At 37.9% G+C, this 22,288-nt stretch overlaps 1 protein-coding gene across 3 annotated transcripts in view; it reads left to right on the top strand.

The window, feature by feature from the left end:
• The window catches only part of GABRB1 (gamma-aminobutyric acid type A receptor beta1 subunit), a 386,790-nt gene that overhangs the window by 115,289 nt on the left and 249,213 nt on the right, over positions 1–22,288 (top strand). For all 3 annotated transcript variants that reach the window (XM_029235172.1, XM_029235171.1, XM_029235170.1), the window contains exon 4: positions 17,496–17,716. In XM_029235172.1, coding sequence (XP_029091005.1) covers positions 17,496–17,716 — 221 coding nt within the window. The remainder of the gene's footprint in view (positions 1–17,495; positions 17,717–22,288) is intronic.

Raw genomic sequence — 22,288 nt, 5'->3', positions numbered from 1 at the left:
CTCAGTTTGTTTTAGCATAGTGTTAGCCTGGAGGTTTTATTCCTAGTTGGGTCTAGTCTATATCCTTAATGCAAATCTACTAAGATATGCATGTTTGGTATAGATCCAAGGATGGCTGTGAAACTATATCAGAGGAAAATTAAATTTACCAGAATTACTAGCTTTAAAATTCACAAACCATTTTTTCTACACTGCCAAAGGAATTCTCAAAGTGCTTTTTTGGGTTTTGGGGGGTTTTTTTTGGTCACTGCGTGGTATAAGTTTGCCAAGTCCTTCTGTGCAGCGATATGTGCCAGATCTGGTCAAAGGTTAACAGAAGTTTGAACAGACGCTCAATAAGTTTAAGCCACTGGAGGTGGCCAATATGGATATTTATGTAGCTCTTTGATTCTGTAAACCTGACTTTAAGGCCTTAGTTGATGCTTTCTATAAGTTTGAATTTAGTTCAATATTTAGAAAATGGTTGTACCAAAGGAGCAGCCTGTGGTTTTATTTTTACTTACTTTAGCAAGTTATTATATTAAGCTCCAGAATATGGCATCATATAAGACAAAAGATGCAATACCAGTACTTGTGGTATTTATATCTATCTATCTATCTGTCTGTCTATCATCTATCATCTATCTACCGATCTACAGAGAGAGAAGAGATTTATTGCAGCATTATTTTAAGTTGTAAAAGAACCTGAGTAATATTCCATTGTATATATGTACCACATCTTTATCCATTCATCTGTCAGTGGACATTTAGGTTGCTTCCATGACCTGGCTACTGTAAATAGTGTTGCAGTGAACATTGGGGTGCATGTGTCTTTTTGAATTATGGTTTTCTCAGGTTATATGTCCAGTAGTGGGATTGCTGGGTCATATGGTAATTCTATTTTTAGTTTTTTAAGGTAACTCCATACTGTTTGCAAGGCAGAAATAGAGACATAGACGTAGAGAACAAATGTATGGACGAGCAAGGGGTTGGATGAATTGGGAAATTGGGATTGACATATATACACTAATAGGTATAAAATAGATAACTAATGAGAACCTACTGTACAGCACAGGGAACTCTACTCACCACTCTGTTGTGACCTAAATGGGAAGGAAATCCAAAAAAGAGGGGATATATATATACATATAGCTGATTCACTTCACTGTACAGCAGAAACTAACACAACATTGTAAAGCAACTATACCCCAATAAAAAGAAAAAAAGAAAAAAAAAGAACCTGAAACAACTTCAATGACCATTAACAAAATAATGACTAATTTCCATGTTACAGGATACTGTGTAGCCATTAAATGGAATGAGTTGTATCTCTACCCATTGATTTGGAGGAATTTCTGAGTTATTAAGAAAAGAAAGATTCAATAAGGATGGAATGATTTTAGGGAACTTCCATAAATATAGGTTTTAGGGAGTTGAATTAATGGCATAGATATAAAAGGTAAGCCATTTTGATTTAAAATTGTTTTTTATCAAACTGGACCAGGGGAAGGAAAGCCAGCTTGCTTTCTGTTTTACCTCCTCATTTAAAACTGTACTGCATGGTTTCCAATTACCAGGTCCCAGAATTTAAGAAATTACCATTCAGAGATCTCGACTGATTTATGGGTAAATTGACTTTTGAAGACTGGCCTGGGAACACAACCACCCATTACTGTGTTGTCACTATGGAGACATTAATGTCTGAGGTCTCCACAATCTATTCACAAATGCCATGTTATAATATTATAAGCAGAGCACCAGGGAAATTTATACAGTTAGTGCGCTGCACAGACACACCTTGTCCATCGGGTGAATGATGTGGAAATCTAGTCTCTGTTCCTCACCCGCACAAGCTCTGTATCCTACTGTGGGGCTGAGGTAGCAGGAGGAAGAAAAGCTATTGTGTAATTCTTATAAATAGATTTTTTTTTTGCACTCCCCATAAAGGTAGAGAAATGTATCAAAGTATAATTGGGACCCAAGGAATAGGGACAAGGTAATCGGGAAAGAAGACAAAAGGAAAATCTCTGCTCCCATGAGAAGGGGCAGGTACAGACTATGGTGGCCTTAAATCAGTGGTTATCAACCAGGGAGAATTTCGCTCCCCTCCCCCCCATCCCGGGCACATGTGGCAATGTCTGCAGCCATCACTAATTGCCATGACTGAGGGGCTGCTACTGGAATCTAGTGAATAAAGGCCAGGGGTGATGCTAAACATCCCAGAATACACAGATGCAGCTTCCTACATCAAATACGTATTCAATCCAAAATGTTCATAGTGCTGAGGTTGAGAAAGTAGACCCTAAATGAACAAACACCCTATTTAAAAAGAGACTAAAATGTTAGGAAGGAATGAAGGTTTGCTAAAAGGAGATTGGCCCTAAAATCTCATCTTGTCTGATGTATTATTCTTCCTGAAAATTAAATATTTTATTATTGTAGCCATTGTTTTAAGCTATTTAATAAGCTGCCATGTAATGTGTTTTTAATGTGAAAGAAAAAAACGTGTCTCCTGGTTCCAAAATCTTCCCTTCTCAAAAAGTAACTAGTTTTATCTGATTTGAAGTATGCCATTTTCTACAATTGCTGCACAAATAAGAAATCTAAATCTCGGGAGAATTTTCCCTTGATATCTTCTCCCATTCATTATTTATATAGAACCATTACTGAAAACTCCTTCCTGAAATTCTAAAGTTCAAAATATGGAAGTCACAGAAGATGCTGTCCAAAGATTTTCAGTCTGTTGTGTAAACACAATAAATGTTAAAAAAGAGAGATTCACAGAAGTGAATATGATATGATGCTATTTTTAAAAAATAATCACAAAAGTTCTATCTATATGTATATATGTTCCTAGATAATTGCATAAGCATAAGCAAACATATAAAAGGTTGCCCACCGGGCTTCTCTGGTGGCGCAGTGGTTGAGAATCTGCCTGCCAATGCAGGGGACACGGGTTCGAGCCCTGGTCTGGGAAGATCCCACATGCAACGGAGCGACTGGGCCCGTGAGCCACAACTACTGAGCCTGTGTGTCTGGAGCCTGTGCTCCGCAACAAGAGAGGGCACGACGGTGAGAGGCCCGCGCACCGCGATGAAGAGTGGCCCCCGCTCGCCGCAACTAGAGAAAGCCCTCGCACAGAAACGAAGACTCAACACAGCCAAAAATATAAATAAATAAATTAATTAATTTTAAAAAAAAAAAAAAGGTTGGTCACCAAGTTACTAACTAGTGAAAGAAAGTACAATGCAGGAAGAGAGATTGCTGAACAATGAATAAATAGGCAAGCGAACAAACAAATATCTGTGGAAAAAAGTAACAATGCTTATGATAAAAAGTAGTATATATAGAATGATTTTATTTCTTTTAAAGTAGATAGAAAAAAATTAGATACCAAATGTTGATGGTGATTATCTCTGAATGGAAAATTAAAACAAACAAACAAAAACAAAACACAAGACGGTACAGAAAAGAGAGGATGGAACAAGAGAGTGAATGTAATAAATTTGATATTTGGGCATTATAATTTGCTGCCTATTTTATTTTGAGAGTTCCCCAGGGACTCCCCAGAGATCATTACCTACTGTCTCTTTAGGATGATAATTTGAAGGAAATCCATCTTCCCGTTAGGAAGTTTGAGAATAAGCGTTTTGAAAATGTCCTAAGGATACCTTCCTGGGAAGGCAAGTTAAAGCTCTAAGAGATATCAGAAAGTGCTTGATTCTGGAGAGAGATATTCCTGTAGCCCTTAACAATCCCTCTTATTCCACCCTATTTATTTTATTTTATTTTATTTTTTCACCCTATTAATTTTAGTTAAGAGTTCCTAAGATCTCATTCTCCTCCAAGAATACAATACCAGACCTAGAATTTTTGCTATTGACTGCTCCCTTTTAAGCTCTGTACACATTACAAGATCACAAATCACAAGAGAATACTGCCTTCCTGCACTAGAAAATGATCACAGATTTTTTTTTTTTCATCTCTTCTAAGTAGTGTGTGTTTTGATAGAATCTTGGTTTAATTCTGATTCTCATATCCTTTCCCAGTTTAGCTCAGTCTGTAGCTTGGATTTTGCAAGTTGCCATGCATACCACATGTTGGTTTTCATTCTGGTCATTCATAGTCCAACTCAGGATAGTCAGCCAAAACCACCACATTCTGCATTAGATCCTCCATGAAATTGATTTTATTTCTATTCTTACTTAGATATTGGGGAAAATGGAAACTAATTTTCTATGAACCTCTGGAACTAAGGAACTTTTAAAAAACTTTAGGGTGTCATAGATAATTAATTATGTGGTTTTAAATGTCAGTAGTTTATGAATCATTCTCCTGATAAATTAATCATCAATCTAATATTTTATTGAAAATTTTGAATATTGACTCACTTGTAAATGAGCTTGAAAGTTTCTCTACATAGAGATCTATTTTTAAAGCTTTAGTATAAATAGGCTAATACTTCCAAAATGACAAGTTATTACTAGAACTATCAATGAAATTTCATTTGATATAATTCAAAATATATCTATTAATACTTTGTAGAAAGTCTATGTTACTATGTAGAATACTATGTAGAAATACTATGTTACCTAAGGATAACCAATATTTCAAAGTTTAAGATGAGTTGGCACTAACATACTTAGTGCTTATATCAGGTGCCCCAAACACACAGCACTACTTATTTCACATTCAGTTAACATATTTGAGCACTTGCTATCACTGGTGCACTAAGCTAGGGCCTAAAAATATAAACGTTTGCCCTTGGGAAGCTCCAAGTCTAGTGGGACTGAGAAATAATTACAAAATTAGTACTACAATCAAAGTAGAAGAGGAGAGTTCTGAGAACTCAAAAGAGTGACTAATCCCAGAATCAAATTTCCCCGGGGGTGCTATCCTCTTCTCACCATCTACTGTCTCCGTGGTGAGCTACTCCATTCCCACGGCTGCATATATCCCTCATGACTCACTTAGCTTTGTTTCTCCCTAAGCCCTGCCTTCCTATATTCTGGCACATAGCTACTTACTTGGCACCTCTATCTGCAAGTGCCACTGACACCCACAACTCAAAGTAGCCTGAAATAAATGAGTCATTTTCAGTCCCAAATCTTCAATTCTTACTATTGTTATCCATCTACTCACTTGGGTCAGAAACCCTGTAGTCATCCTTGATGACCCCTTCTCTCTATCCTCCCAGATCTAAAGGTCACCCCAAATTCTGCCTTAATTATTTCTGTTTTCTCTCCTCTACCTCCCCTTTAGTGCTGTGTTAACTCTACCTTCTCTATACTCTAGGTGAATGCCAGAGCTTGTTAAGCTGCTAACCTCCTACTCAATAATCTTGTCTCGTGCAGTAGGCAGCCACCAATGAAGAAAAGTGGAATCACTCTGAGTTCTCTGAGTATTTGAGGTGGGGGAAATTTCACACAGGGAGCTGGTTACAAAGGTAATGGAAGGACTGAGAAGCCTATGGAGGCCAGGGGTACAGCTTGGAAATGAACAATGCTCAGTTTCACCTCCTAGCCTTGGGGCTCCTAGGAGGCAGGAAGGGAAGATGTATTACCTAACGTTCTCTCCTCAGCCTCTGGCATAATACAATTTTTTCAATCTAGTCAACAATCATGAAATGTTGACAGAATGAATTAGTCATTCTAATAACCTAAGATCTTTTGACCTAGAAGTTTCTAGAAAATTTTCCCTGCTTCAGGCCCAACATTTCAATATATCTTACCATGGAAACAACTTTAATTATTTGCACTTCTGATTATTTAGGTTTTAGATTATAAGGCATTTAAACTGTCACAGTATGAAACACAAATTTTATCATATCCTTTTCAAGAAATTGGATTCATTGTATAGAAAAAAGCGTTTTCCTATTTTTAAAGAAAATAAATCTTTACAGCTTCTAAAGTAGATATCAGATCACAAATGCTGAAATTTTTATATTGTATAGTCTCAGTTTTATATATTGAGACTCTCCTGAAGTTCATTGCATCAGAACACAAGTTTGTACTCCAGTTGTCATGTCAGTGTCATATGAGCCCATGCGATTTCCATAGATGACTCTCATTGGTATAAGCCCATAACTCTCAATGTTTTTGTTCATCCACAAGATTGATTCATTCCAGAATAGTTCAGAACAAAACACAGACTGACAAAAAGTCTGACTACACAGATGGATAAACCAAATGGGGCTATTTAGGATGAGACAAATGTAAAAGAAGATTATGTTCTCTGAGGCATAGTACAGGCTACAGTTAGTGAAAAAAAATCAATAAAAATAAGAACATGGGCTTTGGCAAAATGAGAATGCATGTAGTTTAAAGATATTGTAACAAAACATGGCTAGGGAGTAAGCACAACAAGTATATATTAATAGCATGATATTAGGTGATAGATAAAAGATTAAAAATTAACAGAAAATCTGGAGATGCAGTGATGCATTTCTGCTGCAGAATATACTTACTGGTGACACTGATACACAAAGCATTCATTTAAACAAGAGGTTGCATTAGAAACAGGTGTGGTGTGGTTCATTTTAATTGCAACCTAAATTGGTGTATTCATCAGGCAATTTTTCACTAAAGTTTGTTTTCATGAGATGCAAGTTGTGTGAGATTTGTTTGTTTTGTTTTCCTATCCTTATAAGAAATACTACCTATTGCCAGCATATACATTAGTTTCCAGTTTACTTTTCTTGATAATTGTCATTGTGTTTGACAGGGAATTTTCTCCATAGAAGTAAATATGTTTTCCTTCTCTCTCCTTGCTCTCTTGGTTAATAAACAAGATCAAATATATCTCCCTCCACTTTTTTCCAGTCATTTAACATATCCGAGTCTCAGATTTTCATAATACCTCCCTTTTTGAAATTAGGGAGATGGGCCAGATGACTGAGGTTTTCTGGGTTTCTTAATATGTATAATTATTGCTTAATGAGATTCTGGTATGGACATCAATCAGCATAATTATTATGGGGTTTTTTTGGTCGAAGGAAATAAAGATGGAATCAAATTAGCACAAGGAAAGTGAAGTTTGTTGTACTAATACAAAGAGGGTTCATTAGAGGTTGAAGTATTAAACATGTCCAGACCTCAGGAGAACTAGAAATAGGAAGCAGAAAGTCTTTATGAACTTGGTCACTCGTTCTCTAATGATGCTGTTTCTCTTATGGCTGTTTTCTGCATCTTTCTCCATTTGTTTCTTCTTTTGCAAGCTGGCTTCCTCTTTTTATTCATAGTCTCTCCTCTCTTATAAATTCATAATAGCAGTGCAGCACTAGTTCTATGTCATGACCTTTGCACTTGGTCCCACAGCTCCTGTATCAGATCCTTTATCCAATAGCAAATTTCAGGGACAGGACTTTGTTTGGTCCATCTCATCTTTTTGAGCCAGGCACAGTTTTATCACCTGCCTATGGACCAGCTGGTCTTAACTTAGACATCTACTCTTCATTCCCAAGGTGTGAGGAGGGCAGAATCGTGTGATATAGAATGTGGTCATGCTCAATCAGCAGGGACTGTAGGCCTGGCAGTTTCCATCACAGAAGGTTCTGTGGAAGTGATGCACAGCTCTACTATATCAGCCTTTGGGGAAAGCAGCCTTAGCTTTGGAAAGAGTGGATCTCAGAGTTCAATGAACTGGCATAAATGTTTTATAAGGAACAGGGATTTGTGCTTGGGACTCCTTATGATGTATAATGTACAATCAAATCAGTGAAAGATAAAATGCAAATGTGTGCAGGGGCCTTGGTTCTTTCATATATATATATATGAAAGTTCTCCCTTTTCTTGGGAACAGTTTGAAAAGGAGGGATTGCTCACATGATCCTTCTGAGCAGATGCAATGTTACTAGATGTTAAAGCAGTATTTTGTCTCTTCACTATCAAGTTAGTTTGAGATGTGTACTGACTATGGAGGCAGCTAATAAGAGACTTCACTTTTCCAGCCCACCATGAAGTCTTCTTAGAGCTCATTCTGATAAAATGCATACCTAAACCATATAACTCTCCCTCCTCTGATGCTAGATAATTAATGGATTTTTATCAAATGATTTATTATGTTGAAGTGGCAAATTGTAAACCATCTAATGCTAGCATCCCTTACACAAAGTTTTAAGGAATATATAAAAGTTCAAGTAGACATGTTGATGATAAAGGATTTTGAAATATTTGACTGATACTAAAAAGGAAGATATTTTCATTTAAGGCAGGGTTTCATAGCCTTGACATTACTGACATTTGGAGCCAGATAATTCTTTGTTGTAGGGGATGCACTGTTCAGTATATTAGGTTGGGGAGCATCCCTGGCCTTTACCCACAGATGCTAGTGTTACCAAGTCCAAGCTCTTACTGCTCACCACACGACAGGCCAATAAATTGAGAGATGAGGTGTTGGGGCAAGGAGTAGCTACTTCGTTTAGAAAGACAGAAAACTGAGAAGATGGCGGACTAGTGCCTCAAAGAACCATCTTACTCGAGTTACAATCCAACTTTTTACGTCTATATGAACGGAAAAGTGTTAAACCTTTAAAGGTCAAGCCTGGGAGGCAGAACATGAAGAAAGGGCTATTATGTATATTCCAGGCTATAGGAAACATTCTTTTACAAAGGTGCAGAGCTAGCATGCTAAGACAGGCAATAGAGCACAAAGGTTAAAACTAAAAGAATAGGTCCAATATGGAGTCAGGTTTGTTCTTCTCTGTGATGTTAGTTGCACACATGGTACTCCCAGTTGTAACAACCAAAACTGTCTCCAGACATTGCTAAATGTCCTCTGGGAGACAAAAATCACCCAGATTTTAAAACTACTGATCTGAAAAGAATGTTACCTTTCTCTATCTGACTTATTTCACTAAGCATAGTACCCTCCAGTTCCATCCATGTTACAAACGGCAAAATTCCATTCTTTTTATGGCTGAGTAATATTCCATTGCATATATATATATATATATATATATACACACACACACACACACACACACACACACACACACACCACATCTTTATCCATTCATCTGTTGATGGACATTTAAGTTGATTCCATATCTTGGAATGCTAAGTGTATGCTATCACTTATATGTGTAATCTAAAAAGTAAAACAAATGAATGAATATAACAAAACAGAAACAGACTCACAGATATAAAGAATAAACTAGTGGTTACAAGCTGGGAGGGAGAAAGGGGGAGGGGAAAGTTAGGGGTATGGGATTAAGAGGTACAAACTACTATGTATAAAATAAATAAGCTACAAGGATATACTGTACAACATAGGGAATATAGCCAATATTTTGTAATAACCTTAAATGGAGTATAATCTACAAAAATTTTGAATCACTATGTTGTACACCTGAAACTAATATAATATTGTATATCAACTATACTTCAATAAAAATAAGTAAATAAAAATGTTTCCTTTATTCTTCAAAGAATTGCTTTGATTTATTAGAAATATTTTTATTTTTTTAAAACATTTTTAGATTTAAAAAGTATGGGTTTTGGATTTAATTGTGCCCTACTAATTTGGTATCGTCTAACCTGATTTTCCTCAATGAATCAAATTCTCTCATGCCTGAGTTAGCCTGACGAATTTCATTAGCAATCTCATACCAGTTAATCCCATTAATTTGCCTCAGTGTCGAGTCCCCTATGGCCCATAGTTTCTAAATACGTCACACTTTCTCTCAAGGAGTAGACTGCACACTTGAGAAAGCTGGTTGAACACTTAAAACACACCTTGAAGAAAAATGATTTCAGCATTCTTGACCAAAGTATTAATACCTTTTATTTCTTTCCAAAAACTTTCCATCCTCCCCGGAGTGCTTGTACTTTAGACTAATGAAGGATTAATAAAAAACCTGTTGTAACAGAGAGCAAAATACAGTAATTTTAAGCCTTTCTTTTCCATCTAAGAATAGAATACACCAAAACGATACCGTAGGCTTTATCATATGCAGATGTGACTATTAATATTTAAGGTGCAGATAGAAAAAATAATTTATTTAAAATTCAGTAAGTAGTTTCCCAGAGATATAGATCATAAATTCTCTTAGGGAGAATTTGCCTATCTCACAAGGTTGTGAAAACCACAGAGCACAGAGCACTTTCTAGAAGGAAATTATTGTCATGCATGTGGTAAAATATACATAGTAAGGATATATTGCTCTGTTTCAGGTCTTTCCATATTTTGCATCATTATCATCACAATTATCATTAGCTTCAAAAAGTTTTTTTAAGGTTATCAAACTCATGGGTCCATATTACCATTTATCATAGAATCAGGTCCCAGATTAAGATAGCAATGAATAAGAAGAAAAGTCCTGAAAGATACTTATTCCACATCACCCACTTCCCAATGTAAAATACTAGTATCCATAAATTTCCACTGAATGACTTCTTATTGCAAACAGGGTAAGTTACTGCTTTAACTGAGAAATATGGTGTGACGTTTAGTCAATATTTACTGAAAATAGAGTGAGCTGTGTAGAGCAAAGATCTCACTACTTGTGTATAGTTCTCTCTTTACAGGAAACAAAATGGTTTCCAGAAGGGAAGGGGAAAGTCTACACACACACACACACACACACACACACACACACTTAATCTATGCAGAGATCACTCATGTTTACATTATTTTCTCCTCCCACTCTCCATTATTTACTTACCACAAACATACTTTTAATTATAACATTTGCTGTTAGAGTATTATTTGTCATTATAATCATTTCTATTTTTTTATATCTTTATTGGAGTATAATTGCTTTACAATGGTGTGTTAGTTTCTGCTTTATAACAAAGTGAATCAGTTATACATATACATATGTTCCCATATTTCTTCCGTCTTGCGTCTCCCTCCCTCCCACCCTCCCTATCCCACCCCTCTAGGTGGTCACAAAGCACCGAGCTGATCTCCTGTGCTATGCGGCTGCTTCCCACTAGCTATCTATTTTACGTTTAGTAGTGTATATATGTCCATGCCACTCTCTCACTTTGTCACAGCTTACCCTTCCCCCTCCCGATATCCTCAAGTCCATTCTCTAGTGGGTCTGTGTCTTTATTCCTGTCTTACCCCTAGGTTCTTCTTGACATTTTCTTTTCTTAAATTCCATATATATGTGTTAGCATACGCTATTTGTCTTTCTCTTTCTGACTTACTTCACTCTGTATGACACAATCTAGGTCCATCCACCTCATCACAAATGGCTCAATTTCATTTCTTTTTATGGCTGAGTAATATTCCATTGTATATATGTGCCACATCTTCTTTATCCATTCATCTGATTATGGACACTTAGGTTGTTTCCATCTCCTGGCTATTGCAAATAGAGCTGAAATGAACATTTTGGTACATGACTCTTTTTTTTTTTTTTTTGCGGTATGCGAGCCTCTCACTGCTGTGGCCTCTCCCACTGTGGAGCACAGCCTCCACACGCGCAGGCTCAGCGGCCATGGCTCACAGGCCCAGCTGCTCCGCGGCATATGGGATCCTCCCAGACTGGGGCACGAACCCGTGTCCCCTGCACCAGCAGGCGGACTCCCAACCACTCCACCACCAGGGAAGCCCCATGACTCTTTTTGAATTATGGGTTTCTCAGGGTATATGCCCAGTAGTGGGATTGCTGGGTCATATGGTAGTTCTATTTGTAGTTTTTTAAGGAACCTCCATACTGTTCTCCATAGTGGTTGTACCAATTCACATTCCCACCAGCAGTGCAAGAGTGTTCCCTTTTCTCCACACCCTCTCCAGCATTTATTGTTTCTAGATTTTTTGAAGATGGGCATTCTGACCGGTGTGAGATGATATCTCATTGTAGTTTTGATTTGCATTTCTCTAATGATTAATGATGTTGAGCATTCTTTCATGTGTTTGTTGGCAAACTGTATATCTTCTTTGGAGAAATGTCTATTTAGGTCTTCTGCCCATTTTTGGATTGTTTATTGTTATTGAGCTGCATGAGCTGCTGGTCGGAAAAGATACTTGATACAATTTCAATTTTCTTAAATTTACCAAGGCTTGATTTGTGACCCAAGATATGATCTATCCTGGAGAATGTTCCATAAGCACTTGAGAAAAATGTGTATTCTGTTGTTTTTGGATGGAATGTCCTATAAATTTCAATTAAGTCCATCTTGTTTAATGTATCATTTAAAGCTTGTGTTTCCTTATTTATTTTCATTTTGGATGATCTGTCCATTGGTGAAAGTGGGGTGTTAAAGTCCCCTACTATGATTGTGTTACTGCCGATTTCCCCTTTTATGGCTGTTAGTATTTGCCTTATGTATTGAGGTGCTTCTGTGTTGGGTGCATACATATTTATAATTGTTATATCTTCTTCTTGGATCGATCCCTTGATCATTATGTAGTATCCTTCTTTGTCTCTTCTAATAGTCTTTATTTTAAAGTCTATTTTGTCTGATATGAGAATTGTTACTCCAGCTTTCTTTTGGTTTCCATTTGCATGGAATATCTTTTTCCATCCCCTCACTTTCAGTCTGTATGTGTCTCTAGGTCTGAAGTGGGTCTCTTGTAGACAGCATATACATCGGTCTTGTTTTTGTATCCATTCAGCCAGTCTGTGTCTTTTGGTGGGAGCATTTAATCCATTTACATTTAAGGTAATTATCGATATGTATGTTCCTATTCCCATTTTCTTAATTGTTTTGGGTTTGTTATTAGTTTCTTGCCTAGAGAAGATCCTTTAGCATTTGTTGTAAAGCTGGTTTGGTGGTGCTGAACTCTCTCAGCTTTTGCTTTTCTCTAAAGGTTTTAATTTCTCCATCAAATCTGAATGAGATCCTTGCTGTGTAATCTTGGTTGTAGGTTTTTGTCCTTCATCACTTTAAATATATCCTGCCAGTCCCTTCTGGCTTGCAGAGTTTCTGCTGAAAGATCAGCTGTTAACCTTATGGGGATTCCCTTGTGTGTTACTTGTTGTTTTTCCCTTGCTGCTTTTAATATGTTTTCTTTGTATTTAATTTTTGACACTTTGATTAATATGTGTCTTGGCATGTTTCTCCTTGGATTTATTCTGTATGGGACTCTCTGTGCTTCCTGGACTTGATTAACTATTTCCTTTCCCATATTAGGGAAGTTTTCAACTATAATCTCTTCAAATATTTTCTCAGTCCCTTTCTCTTTCTCTTCTTCTGGAACCCCTATAATTCGAATGTTGGTGCGTTTAATGTTGTCCCAGAGGTCTCTGAGACTGTCCTCAGTTCTTTTCATTCTTTTTTCTTTATTCTGCTCTGCAGTAGTTACTTCCACTACTTTATCTTCCAGGTCACTTATCCGTTCTTCTGCCTCAGTTATTCTGCTATTGATCCCTTCTAGAGTATTTTTAATTTCATTTATTGTGTTGTTCATCATTGCTTGTTTCATCTTTAGTTCTTCTAGGTCCTTGTTAAATGTTTCTTGCATTTTCTCTATTCTGTTTCCAAGATTTTGGATCATCTTTACTATCATTATTCTGAATTCTTTTTCAAGTAGACTGCCTATTTCCTCTCCATTTGTTAGGTCTGGTGGGTTTTTATCTTGCTCCTTCATCTGCTGCGTGTTTTTCTGTCTTCTCATTTTGCTTATCTTACTGTGTTTGGGGTCTCCTTTTTGCAGGCTGCAGGTTCGTAGTTCCCGTTGTGTTTGGTGTCTGTCCCCAGTGGCTAAAGTTTGTTCAGTGGGTTGTGTAGGCTTCCTGGTGGAGGGGACTAGTGCCTGTGTTCTGGTGGATGAGGCTGGATCTTGTCTTTCTGGTGGGCAGGTCCACGTCTGGTGGTGTGTTTTGGGGTGTCTGTGGACTTATTATGATTTTAGGCCGCCTGTCTGCTAATGGGTGGGGTTGTGTTCCTGTGTGGCTAGTTGTTTGGCATAGGGTGTCCAGCACTGTAGCTTGCTGGTTGTTGAGTGAAGCTGGGTGTTGGTGTTGAGATTGAGATCTCTGGGAGTTTTTCGCCGTTTGATATTACGTGGAGCTGTGAGGTCCCTTGTGGACCAGTGTCCTGAAGCTTGCTCTCCCACCTCAGAGGCACAGCAGTGACTCCTGGCTGTAGCACCAAGAGCCTTTCAGCCGCACAGCTCAGAATAAAAGGGAGAAAAAGTAGAAGGAAAGAAAGAAAGAGGATAAAAGAAAATAAAATAAAGTAAGGTAAAATAAAATAGTTATTAAAATAAAAAATAATTATTAAAAATGTTTTTAAAAAGTAAAAAAACAAACAAAAAAAACGTACAGATAGAACCCTAGGACAAATGGTGGAAGCAAAGCTATACAGACAAAATCTCACACAGAAGCATACACATACACACTCACAAAAAGAGGAAACGGGGGAAAAAGTCATAAATCTTGCTCTCAGAGTCCACCTCCTTAATTTGGGATGATTGTTTGTCTATTCATGTATTCCACAGATGCAGGGTACATCAAGTTGATTGTGGAGCTTTAATCCGCTGCTTCTGAGGCTGCTGGGAGAGATTTCCCTTTGTCTTCTTTGTTCTCACAGCTCCCAGGGTTCCGCTTTCGATTTAGCCCCGCCTCTGCGTGTAGGTCGCCGGAAGGCGTCTGTTCTTCGCTCAGACAGGACAGGCGTAAAGGAGCCGCTGATTCGCGGGCTTTGGCTCACTCAGGCCGGGGGGGGGAGGGGGGGCGCGGGAGGGAGGGGCACGGCGTGCGGGGCGGGCCTGCGGCGGCAGAGGCCGGCATGACGTTGCAGCAGCCTGAGGCGCGCCGTGCGTTCTCCCGGGGAAGTTGTCCCTGGATCCCGGGACCCTGGCAGTGGCGGGCAGCACAGTCTCCCCGGAAAGGAGGTGTGGAGAGTAACCTGTGCTCGCACACAGGCTTCTTGGTGGCGGCAGCAGCAGCCTTAGCGTCTCATGCCCGTCTCTGGGGTCCGCGCTTTTAGCCGCCGCTCGCGCCCGTCTCTGGAGCTCCTTTAAGCAGCGCTCTTAATCCCCTCTCCTCGCGCACCAGGAAACAAAGAGGGAAGAAAACGTCTCTTGCCTCTTCGGCAGCTCCAGACTTTTCCCCGGACTCCCTCCCGGCTAGCCGTGGTGCACTAACCCCCTGCAGGCTGTGTTCACGCCGCCAACCCCAGTCCTCTCCCTGCGCTCTGACCGAAGCCCGAGCCTCAGCTCCCAGCCCTGCCCGCCCCGGCGGGTGAGCAGACAAGCCTCTCATGCTGGTGAGTGCCGGTCGGCACTGTTCCTCTGTGCGGGAATCTCTCCGCTTTGTCTTCCTCACCCCTGTTGCTGTGCTCTCCTTTGTGGCCTTGAAGCTCCCCCCCTCAGCCACTTGCAGTCTCCGCCCGCGAAGGGGCTTCCTAGTGTTTGTTTCCTCCTTCACGGCTTCCTCCCAGTGGTGCAGGTGCCGTCCCTATTCTTTTGTCTCTGTTTATTCTTTTTTCTTTTGCCCTACCCAGGTACGTGGGGATTTTCTTCCCGTTTGGGCGGTCTGAGGTCTTCTGCCAGCGTTCAGTAGGTGTTCTGTAGGAGTTGTTCCACGTGTAGATGTATTTCTGATGTATCTTGTGGAGGAAGGTGATCTCCGTGTCTTACTCTTCCGCCATCTTCCTCCAAGACTCTCATTTGTATTTTATAATAAGTTTTTACTCATCACACATTAAAACTTTCTTTGTTGAGGAGAATGTGGAGTAAGGATTTTGCCTCATGGTCTCATTGTGAGGAAATCCTCTGTAGCGCTCACGAGAGTTGGAGGCTAATGTGTATTCAGCGTGAGTAGTGAAACATGTAACCCATGCTGATTGAGCGGAGCTAGTCATTCATTTTCTTACATTGTCTGAATTACAAACAAGACCTCAACAACAAGACTTGCAAGACAGACAATTGGTTACTTTCATGGTTACCAGGGTCCTTCTTCCTGCAGGTTCTTTTATAAACATCTCTTTAAAAGTGGAAATGCTTATGAAAACGAATATGTGCACTCCAAATAATTTGAAAGTATGATATTAATCTTTAAATAGCAACAAACAATTTTTGAAGATAATATATTTGTTTAGCATGTTAGTTTCTAAAATACTTGCACCATGATTCTCCCAAGTAATGCTTTCAATAAGCTAGTAAAATGCTATTTTTATTTTAGAAATGAGACATCTGACATATAAGGGGTTAAGTTAGTTGCTCATGGTTACATAGCTCTACATGTGGTAGATTTTGGAATGGAGGTGTTTTAGAATCTAAGGCCCAGAATCTGTTCAATTCATTGTCCTCCAAAAAGGTATTGATGTAAAGAGCTTGAAGAGGATGCAAATGCAGATGTTAGCAGTTGAGAAGAGAACTGTGTATAACCCTGTGGGTTCTCTTTTTCTGTTAAATGAAGGTAAGGTGGAAGGAGGTTTCAGACCTATAAAAAGGATATTGTATGATTAGTAGCGAAGAGCAAATGTCCTTGTCATTGAACAAGAAAGAATGGCTTTGAATTATTGCAAGATTATTTCTGAGTAAACAGTGTAAGCATTCTTGAATATAGTGGTTAAAGGACATTGGAACTCATTATCCAGAACGAATATTGTCTTATCATTTAAGATATTTCAGAAATTCATAAATATCCATATAGGTATCTAGATGAAGTGCAATTTGCCCAGATGTAAGACATGATCGGAGCCAGTGCTTCCCAAACAGTGGTATATATAACAATGGCAGTACACAGAGTTGTGAAGGAATTATGACGTGTTTTCTTAATTGTTGCTAAAGCATCCAGCTAAAGCTGTTGACAGATAAATATCCTTTAAAAGAAAAAGTGAACCTTCTGTTTTTATAATATTGGGACCGCATCTTAAGTCTTTATGATTTTACTGCTACCTCTTATTCTTTTAATGGACAATTACACTTTGTATTAATAGAGTTCTTTAAAAACATACAACTAAAGCTCTAAGATAATCTTCACCATTCCTCTCCTGTGAGCTTGACACATTTATTGAGCCCAAATCTTCCTGTCTCTCACTGCCAGGGGAAACCTGGGCAGAAAGAAAAGTGCAAAGGTATGTCCTTAGTGTAACCTTTTACAGGAGATGGGGAAACAAACTCGAGTACAAACCCATCTCTGAACTCAAACCAATTCCTGAATCAAGCAGTACTATAAATACAGTATCCAGAGGTAGATTTTTGTGAACATGAATCTACAGGTACAACTTCCCTTTACAGCCTTCCCCATGATATCATTACCTTAACATCAAACCTTAAAATTCAATTAAATGGATTTACTCTATATTGGTGCAAATGCTTCTGCATGCATTCAATTATTGCACTAGTACTTCTAACCTATCGGTTGCCCTATACTTGGAGGTGCAAATTTCAATATATTCAAATATAACCTTGTAGGGGAGGTTGGTGAGTCAACCTAGCACAGGGAGATCAGCTCAGTGCTTTGTGACCACAGAATGGTGAGTCTCTAGGTATCCACAGTACCACATGCTATCACATTCTTACCAAAAAGGCTTTTAGATGGTGATGATGATGATGATGATGGTGGTGGTGATGATGGTAAAATTCTTTGTTCGGTTTCCTTTTTTTTGCAGGATTATACACTCACCATGTATTTCCAGCAGTCTTGGAAAGACAAAAGGCTTTCTTATTCTGGAATCCCACTAAACCTCACGCTAGACAACAGGGTAGCTGACCAACTCTGGGTACCAGACACCTACTTTCTGAATGACAAGAAATCATTTGTGCATGGGGTTACAGTGAAAAATCGAATGATCCGACTGCATCCTGATGGAACAGTTCTCTACGGACTCCGGTAAACAGCTTTGTGTTTTTTTTTTTCCTGTTGTTGTTCACGTTGTTGTTTAATTTTTACTCTTGGAAATGGACAGAGGGGGAGAAAGGCAAGTAGGTGAATATATAGACTCTTTAATCTTTATAATAAAATTATATTAAAGTTCAGAAAATCTCTTTAGAACATTTCGAGCTAAATCTAGACAACTTTGTCCATCAAAGGAAAGTGAATTTTTTTGCCGTGATCCTCAAATAATAAACATAGTAATAAGAATATGTGTTTTTGTTAGACAGATTTCACATCCAGCTTATTCTAGAAGTTAATTTTTTTTTAGCCAATTGTTTGATTATCTTCGGTCCACCCAGACTCAATTACAATGTGTTCTAGGTATTCTCTATAGCTACTTAATTATGAAATGGAATTGAGAAACAACATTTTGAAGAAATTGGAAAATATTTTGTGGTGACTTTTAGAAGATGCAAAGTGATTTTATTCCCTTAAATCTCTTATGTTTTCATTTTTATTTTCATGTATGTGATCCACATTAAATTAATTTTTGTGTTTCTTATGAGGTAGAGATTGAGGTTCATTTTTTTCCATATAGCTTTACAGTTATTCTAGTACTGTTTATTGAAAAGACTTTGCTTTTCCCTTCAGATAGTGTTGGTACCTTTGACTGAATAATTGGGGGTCTATTTCTAGGCTTTATTTTGTTCCACTGTTCTTTTGGTCCGTCCTTAGACAGTATCACACTATTTAATTAGCATAGCTATTTGTTAAGTTATGAAGTCACATAATGTAAGTCCTTCAACTTTATACTGACTGTTTAAAAATTGCTTTGGAAATTCTAGGTTCTTTGCATCTCCCTATAACTTTTAGGATCAACTTGTTGATTTCTACCCAAAAAAGTCTGCTGGGCTTATAATTAAGTGCATTGAATCTATAGATCAGTTTGGGGAGAATTGACAATTTAAAATTATCAGGTTTTCTAACCATGAATATATCTTTATATGTTTATGTTACCTTTAATTTCTATCAACAATGTTTTGCACCACAGAGTGTTTTGTTTCATTTATTTTTTTTAAAGAATCAAGTGTAAAAGAGGTATTATACACTTATAGAGGTCTGTTACTAACACTCAGGTAGTTAAGGGTTGATTAAAACTTTTAGGCTACAATTCAAATCAGCTACCAGTTTTACCAAAGAAATATTTGAATTGTAACATGTTATTGTAGGATGTGTAGAGTGGTGGTTCTTTAACCTTTGTTAATCTTTGTGATCCCTTTGAGAAGCTGATGAAATTTTCCTATTATTTTAGAGTATTCATAAGTGCCCTAAAATCCTTTTATATGGCATCAATGCCAAGCTAAAACTGTGGTTAAGGGCCAACAGTCTAGAATTAATGTGTGTCCAATATCCGAAAACAAAATGCAAGTGAAAAGAATTTATCTGTGGAAAAACTTTTTTTTTAAACATCTTTAATGGAGTATAATTGCTTAACGTTGCTGCATTAGTTATCTGGATATAAAAAAATGAATCAGCTATATGCATACGTATAGCACCATATCCCCTCCCTCTTGCATCTCCCTCCCACTCATCCTGTCCCACCCTCTAGGTGGTCACAAAGCAACGAGCTGATCTCCCTGTGCTAGGCAGAAGCTTCCCACTAGCTATCTATTCTACATTTGGTAGTGTATATATGTACATGCCACTCTCTCACTTCGTCCCAGCTTACCCTTCCCCCTCCCCATGTGTTCAACTCCATTCTCTACATCTGCGTCGTTATTCCTATCCTGCCCCTAGGTTCTTCAGAACCTTTTTTTTGTAGATTCCATATATATGTGTTAGCATACGGTATTTGTTTTTCTCTTTCTGACTTACTTCACTCTGTATGACACACTCAAGGTCCATCCACCTCACTACAAATAACTCAACTTCGTTTCTTTTTATGGCTGAGTAATATTCCATTGTATATATGTGCCACATCTTCTTTATCCATTCAGCTGTCGACTGACACTTAGGTTGCTTCCATGTCCTGGCTATTGTAAATAGAACTGCAGTGAACATTGTGGTACATGACTCTTTTAGAATTATGGTTTTCTCAAGATATATACCCAGTAGTGGGACTGCTGGGTCGTATGGTAGCTCTATTTTTAGTTTTTTAAGGAACCCCCATACTGTTCTCCACAGTGGCTGTATCAATTTACATTCCCAACAACAGTGCAAGAAGGTTCCCTTTTCTCCACACCCTCTCCAGCATTTATTCTTTGTAGATGCTTTGATGATGGCCATTCTGACTGGTGTGAGGTGATACCTCATTGTAGTTTTGATTTGCATTTCTCTACTGATTAGTGATGTTGAGCATCCTTTCATGTGTTTGTTGGCAATCTATATATCTTCTTTGGAGAAATGTTTATTTAGGTCTTCTGCCCATTTTTGGGTTGGGTTGTTTGTTTTTTTGATATTGAGCTGCATGAGCTGCTTGTATATTTTGGAGATTAATCCATTGTCACTTGCTTCACTTGCAAATATTTTCTCCCATTCTGAGGGCTGCCTTTTCATCTTGTTTATGGTTTCCTTTGTTGTGCCAAAGCTTTTAAGTTTATTTTTGTTTTCATTTCCATTTCTCTAGGAGGTGGGTCAAAAAGGATTTGCTGTGATTTATGTCATTTATGTTTTCCTCTAAGAGTTTTATAGTGTCTGAACTTACATTTAGGTCTTTAATCCATTTTGAGTTTATTTTTGTGTATGGTGTTAGGGAGTGTTCTAATTTCATTCTTTTACACCACTTATTGAAGAGGCTGTCTTTTCTCCATTGTATATTCTTGCTTCCTTTATCAAAGATAAGGTGGCCATATGTGTGTGGGTTTATCTCTGGGCTTTCTTTCCTCTTCCATTGGTCTATATTTCTGTTTTTCTGCCAGTACCATACTGTGTTGATTACTGTAGTTTTGTAGTATAGTCTGAAGTCATGGAGCGTGATTCATCCAGCTCCGTTTTTCTTTCTCAAGATTGCTTTGGTTATTTGGGGTTTTTGTGTTTCCATACAAATTGTGAAATTTTTTGTTCTACTTCTGTGAAAAATGCCTTTGGTAGTTTGATAGGGATTTCATTGAATCTGTAGATTGCTTTGGGTAGTATAATCATTTTCACAATGTTGATTCTTCCAATCCAAGAACATGGTATATCTCTCCATCTGTCTGTATCATCTTTAAATTCTTTCATCAGTGTCTTATAGTTTTCTGCATACCGGCCTTTTGTCTCCTTAGGTAGGTTTATTCCTAGGTATTTTATTCTTTTCATTGCAATGCTAAATGGGAGTGCTTTCTTAATTTCATTTTCAGATTTTTCATCATTAGTGTATAGGAATGCCAGAGATTTCTGTGCATTCATTTTGTATCCTGCTACTTTACCAAATTCATTGATTAGCTCTTGTAGTTTTCTGGTAGCATCTATAGGATTCTTTATGCATAGTATCATGTCATCTGCAAACAGTGACAGTTTACTTCTTCTTTTCTGATTTGGATTCCTTTTATTTCTTTTTATTCTGATTGCTGTGGCTAAAACTTCCAAACTATGTTGAATAATAGTGGTGAGAGTGGGAAACCTTGTCTTGCTCCTGATCTTAGTGGAAATGGTTTCAGTTTTTCATCAACTCAATCTCATCATTGAGAACGATGTTGGCTATGGGTTTGTCTTACATGGCCTTTATTATGTTGACTAAGTTCTCACTATGCCTACTTTCTGGAGGGTTTTTTTCATAAATGGGTGTTGAATTTTGTCTCAAGCCTTTTCTGCATCTATTGAGATTATCATATGTTTTTTATCCTTCAGTTTGTTAATATGGTGTATCACATTGATTGATTTGCGTATATTGAAGAATTCTTGAATCCTGGGATAAACACCACTTGATGATGGTGAATGATCCTTTTAATGTGCTGTTGGATTATGTTTGCTAGTATTCTGTTGAGGATTTTTGCATCTATGTTCATCAGTGATATTGGCCTGTAATTTTCTTTTTTTGTGACATCTTTGTCTGGTGTTGGTATCAGGGTGATGGTGGCCTCCTAGAATGAGTTTGGGAGTGTTCCTCCCTCCGCTATATTTTGGAAGAGTTTGAGAATGATAGGTATTAGCTCTTCTCTCAGTGTTTGTTAGAGTTTGCCTGTGAAGCCATCTGGTCCTGGGCTTTTGTTTGAAGATTTTTAATCACAGTCTCAATTTCAGTGCTTGTGATTGGTCTGTTTATATTTTCTATTTCTTCCTGGTTCAGTCTCGGAAGGTTGTGCTTTTCTAAGAATTTGTCCATTTCTTCCAGGTTGTCCATTTTATTGACATATAGCTGCTTGTAGTCATCTCTCATGATCCTTTGCATTTTTGCAGTGTCACTTGTTGCTTGTCCTTTTTCATTTCTAATTCTGTTGATTTGAGTCTTCTCCCTTTATTTTTTTTTTTTGATGAGCCTGGCTAATGGTATATTAATTTTGTTTATCTTCTCTAAGAACCAGCTTTTAGTTTTATTGAGCTTTACTATTGTTTCCTTCATTTTTTTTTTCACTTATTTCTGATCTGATCCTTATGGTTTCTTTCCTT

This window comes from Monodon monoceros, unplaced genomic scaffold (assembly GCF_005190385.1).
Source record: "Monodon monoceros isolate NGI ecotype Baffin Bay Population unplaced genomic scaffold, NGI_Narwhal_1 Super_Scaffold_20, whole genome shotgun sequence".
NCBI lineage: Eukaryota > Metazoa > Chordata > Mammalia > Artiodactyla > Monodontidae > Monodon > Monodon monoceros.
The sequence above is the reverse complement of the archived record's forward strand: the minus strand, read 5'-3'. Positions and strand labels throughout refer to the sequence as shown.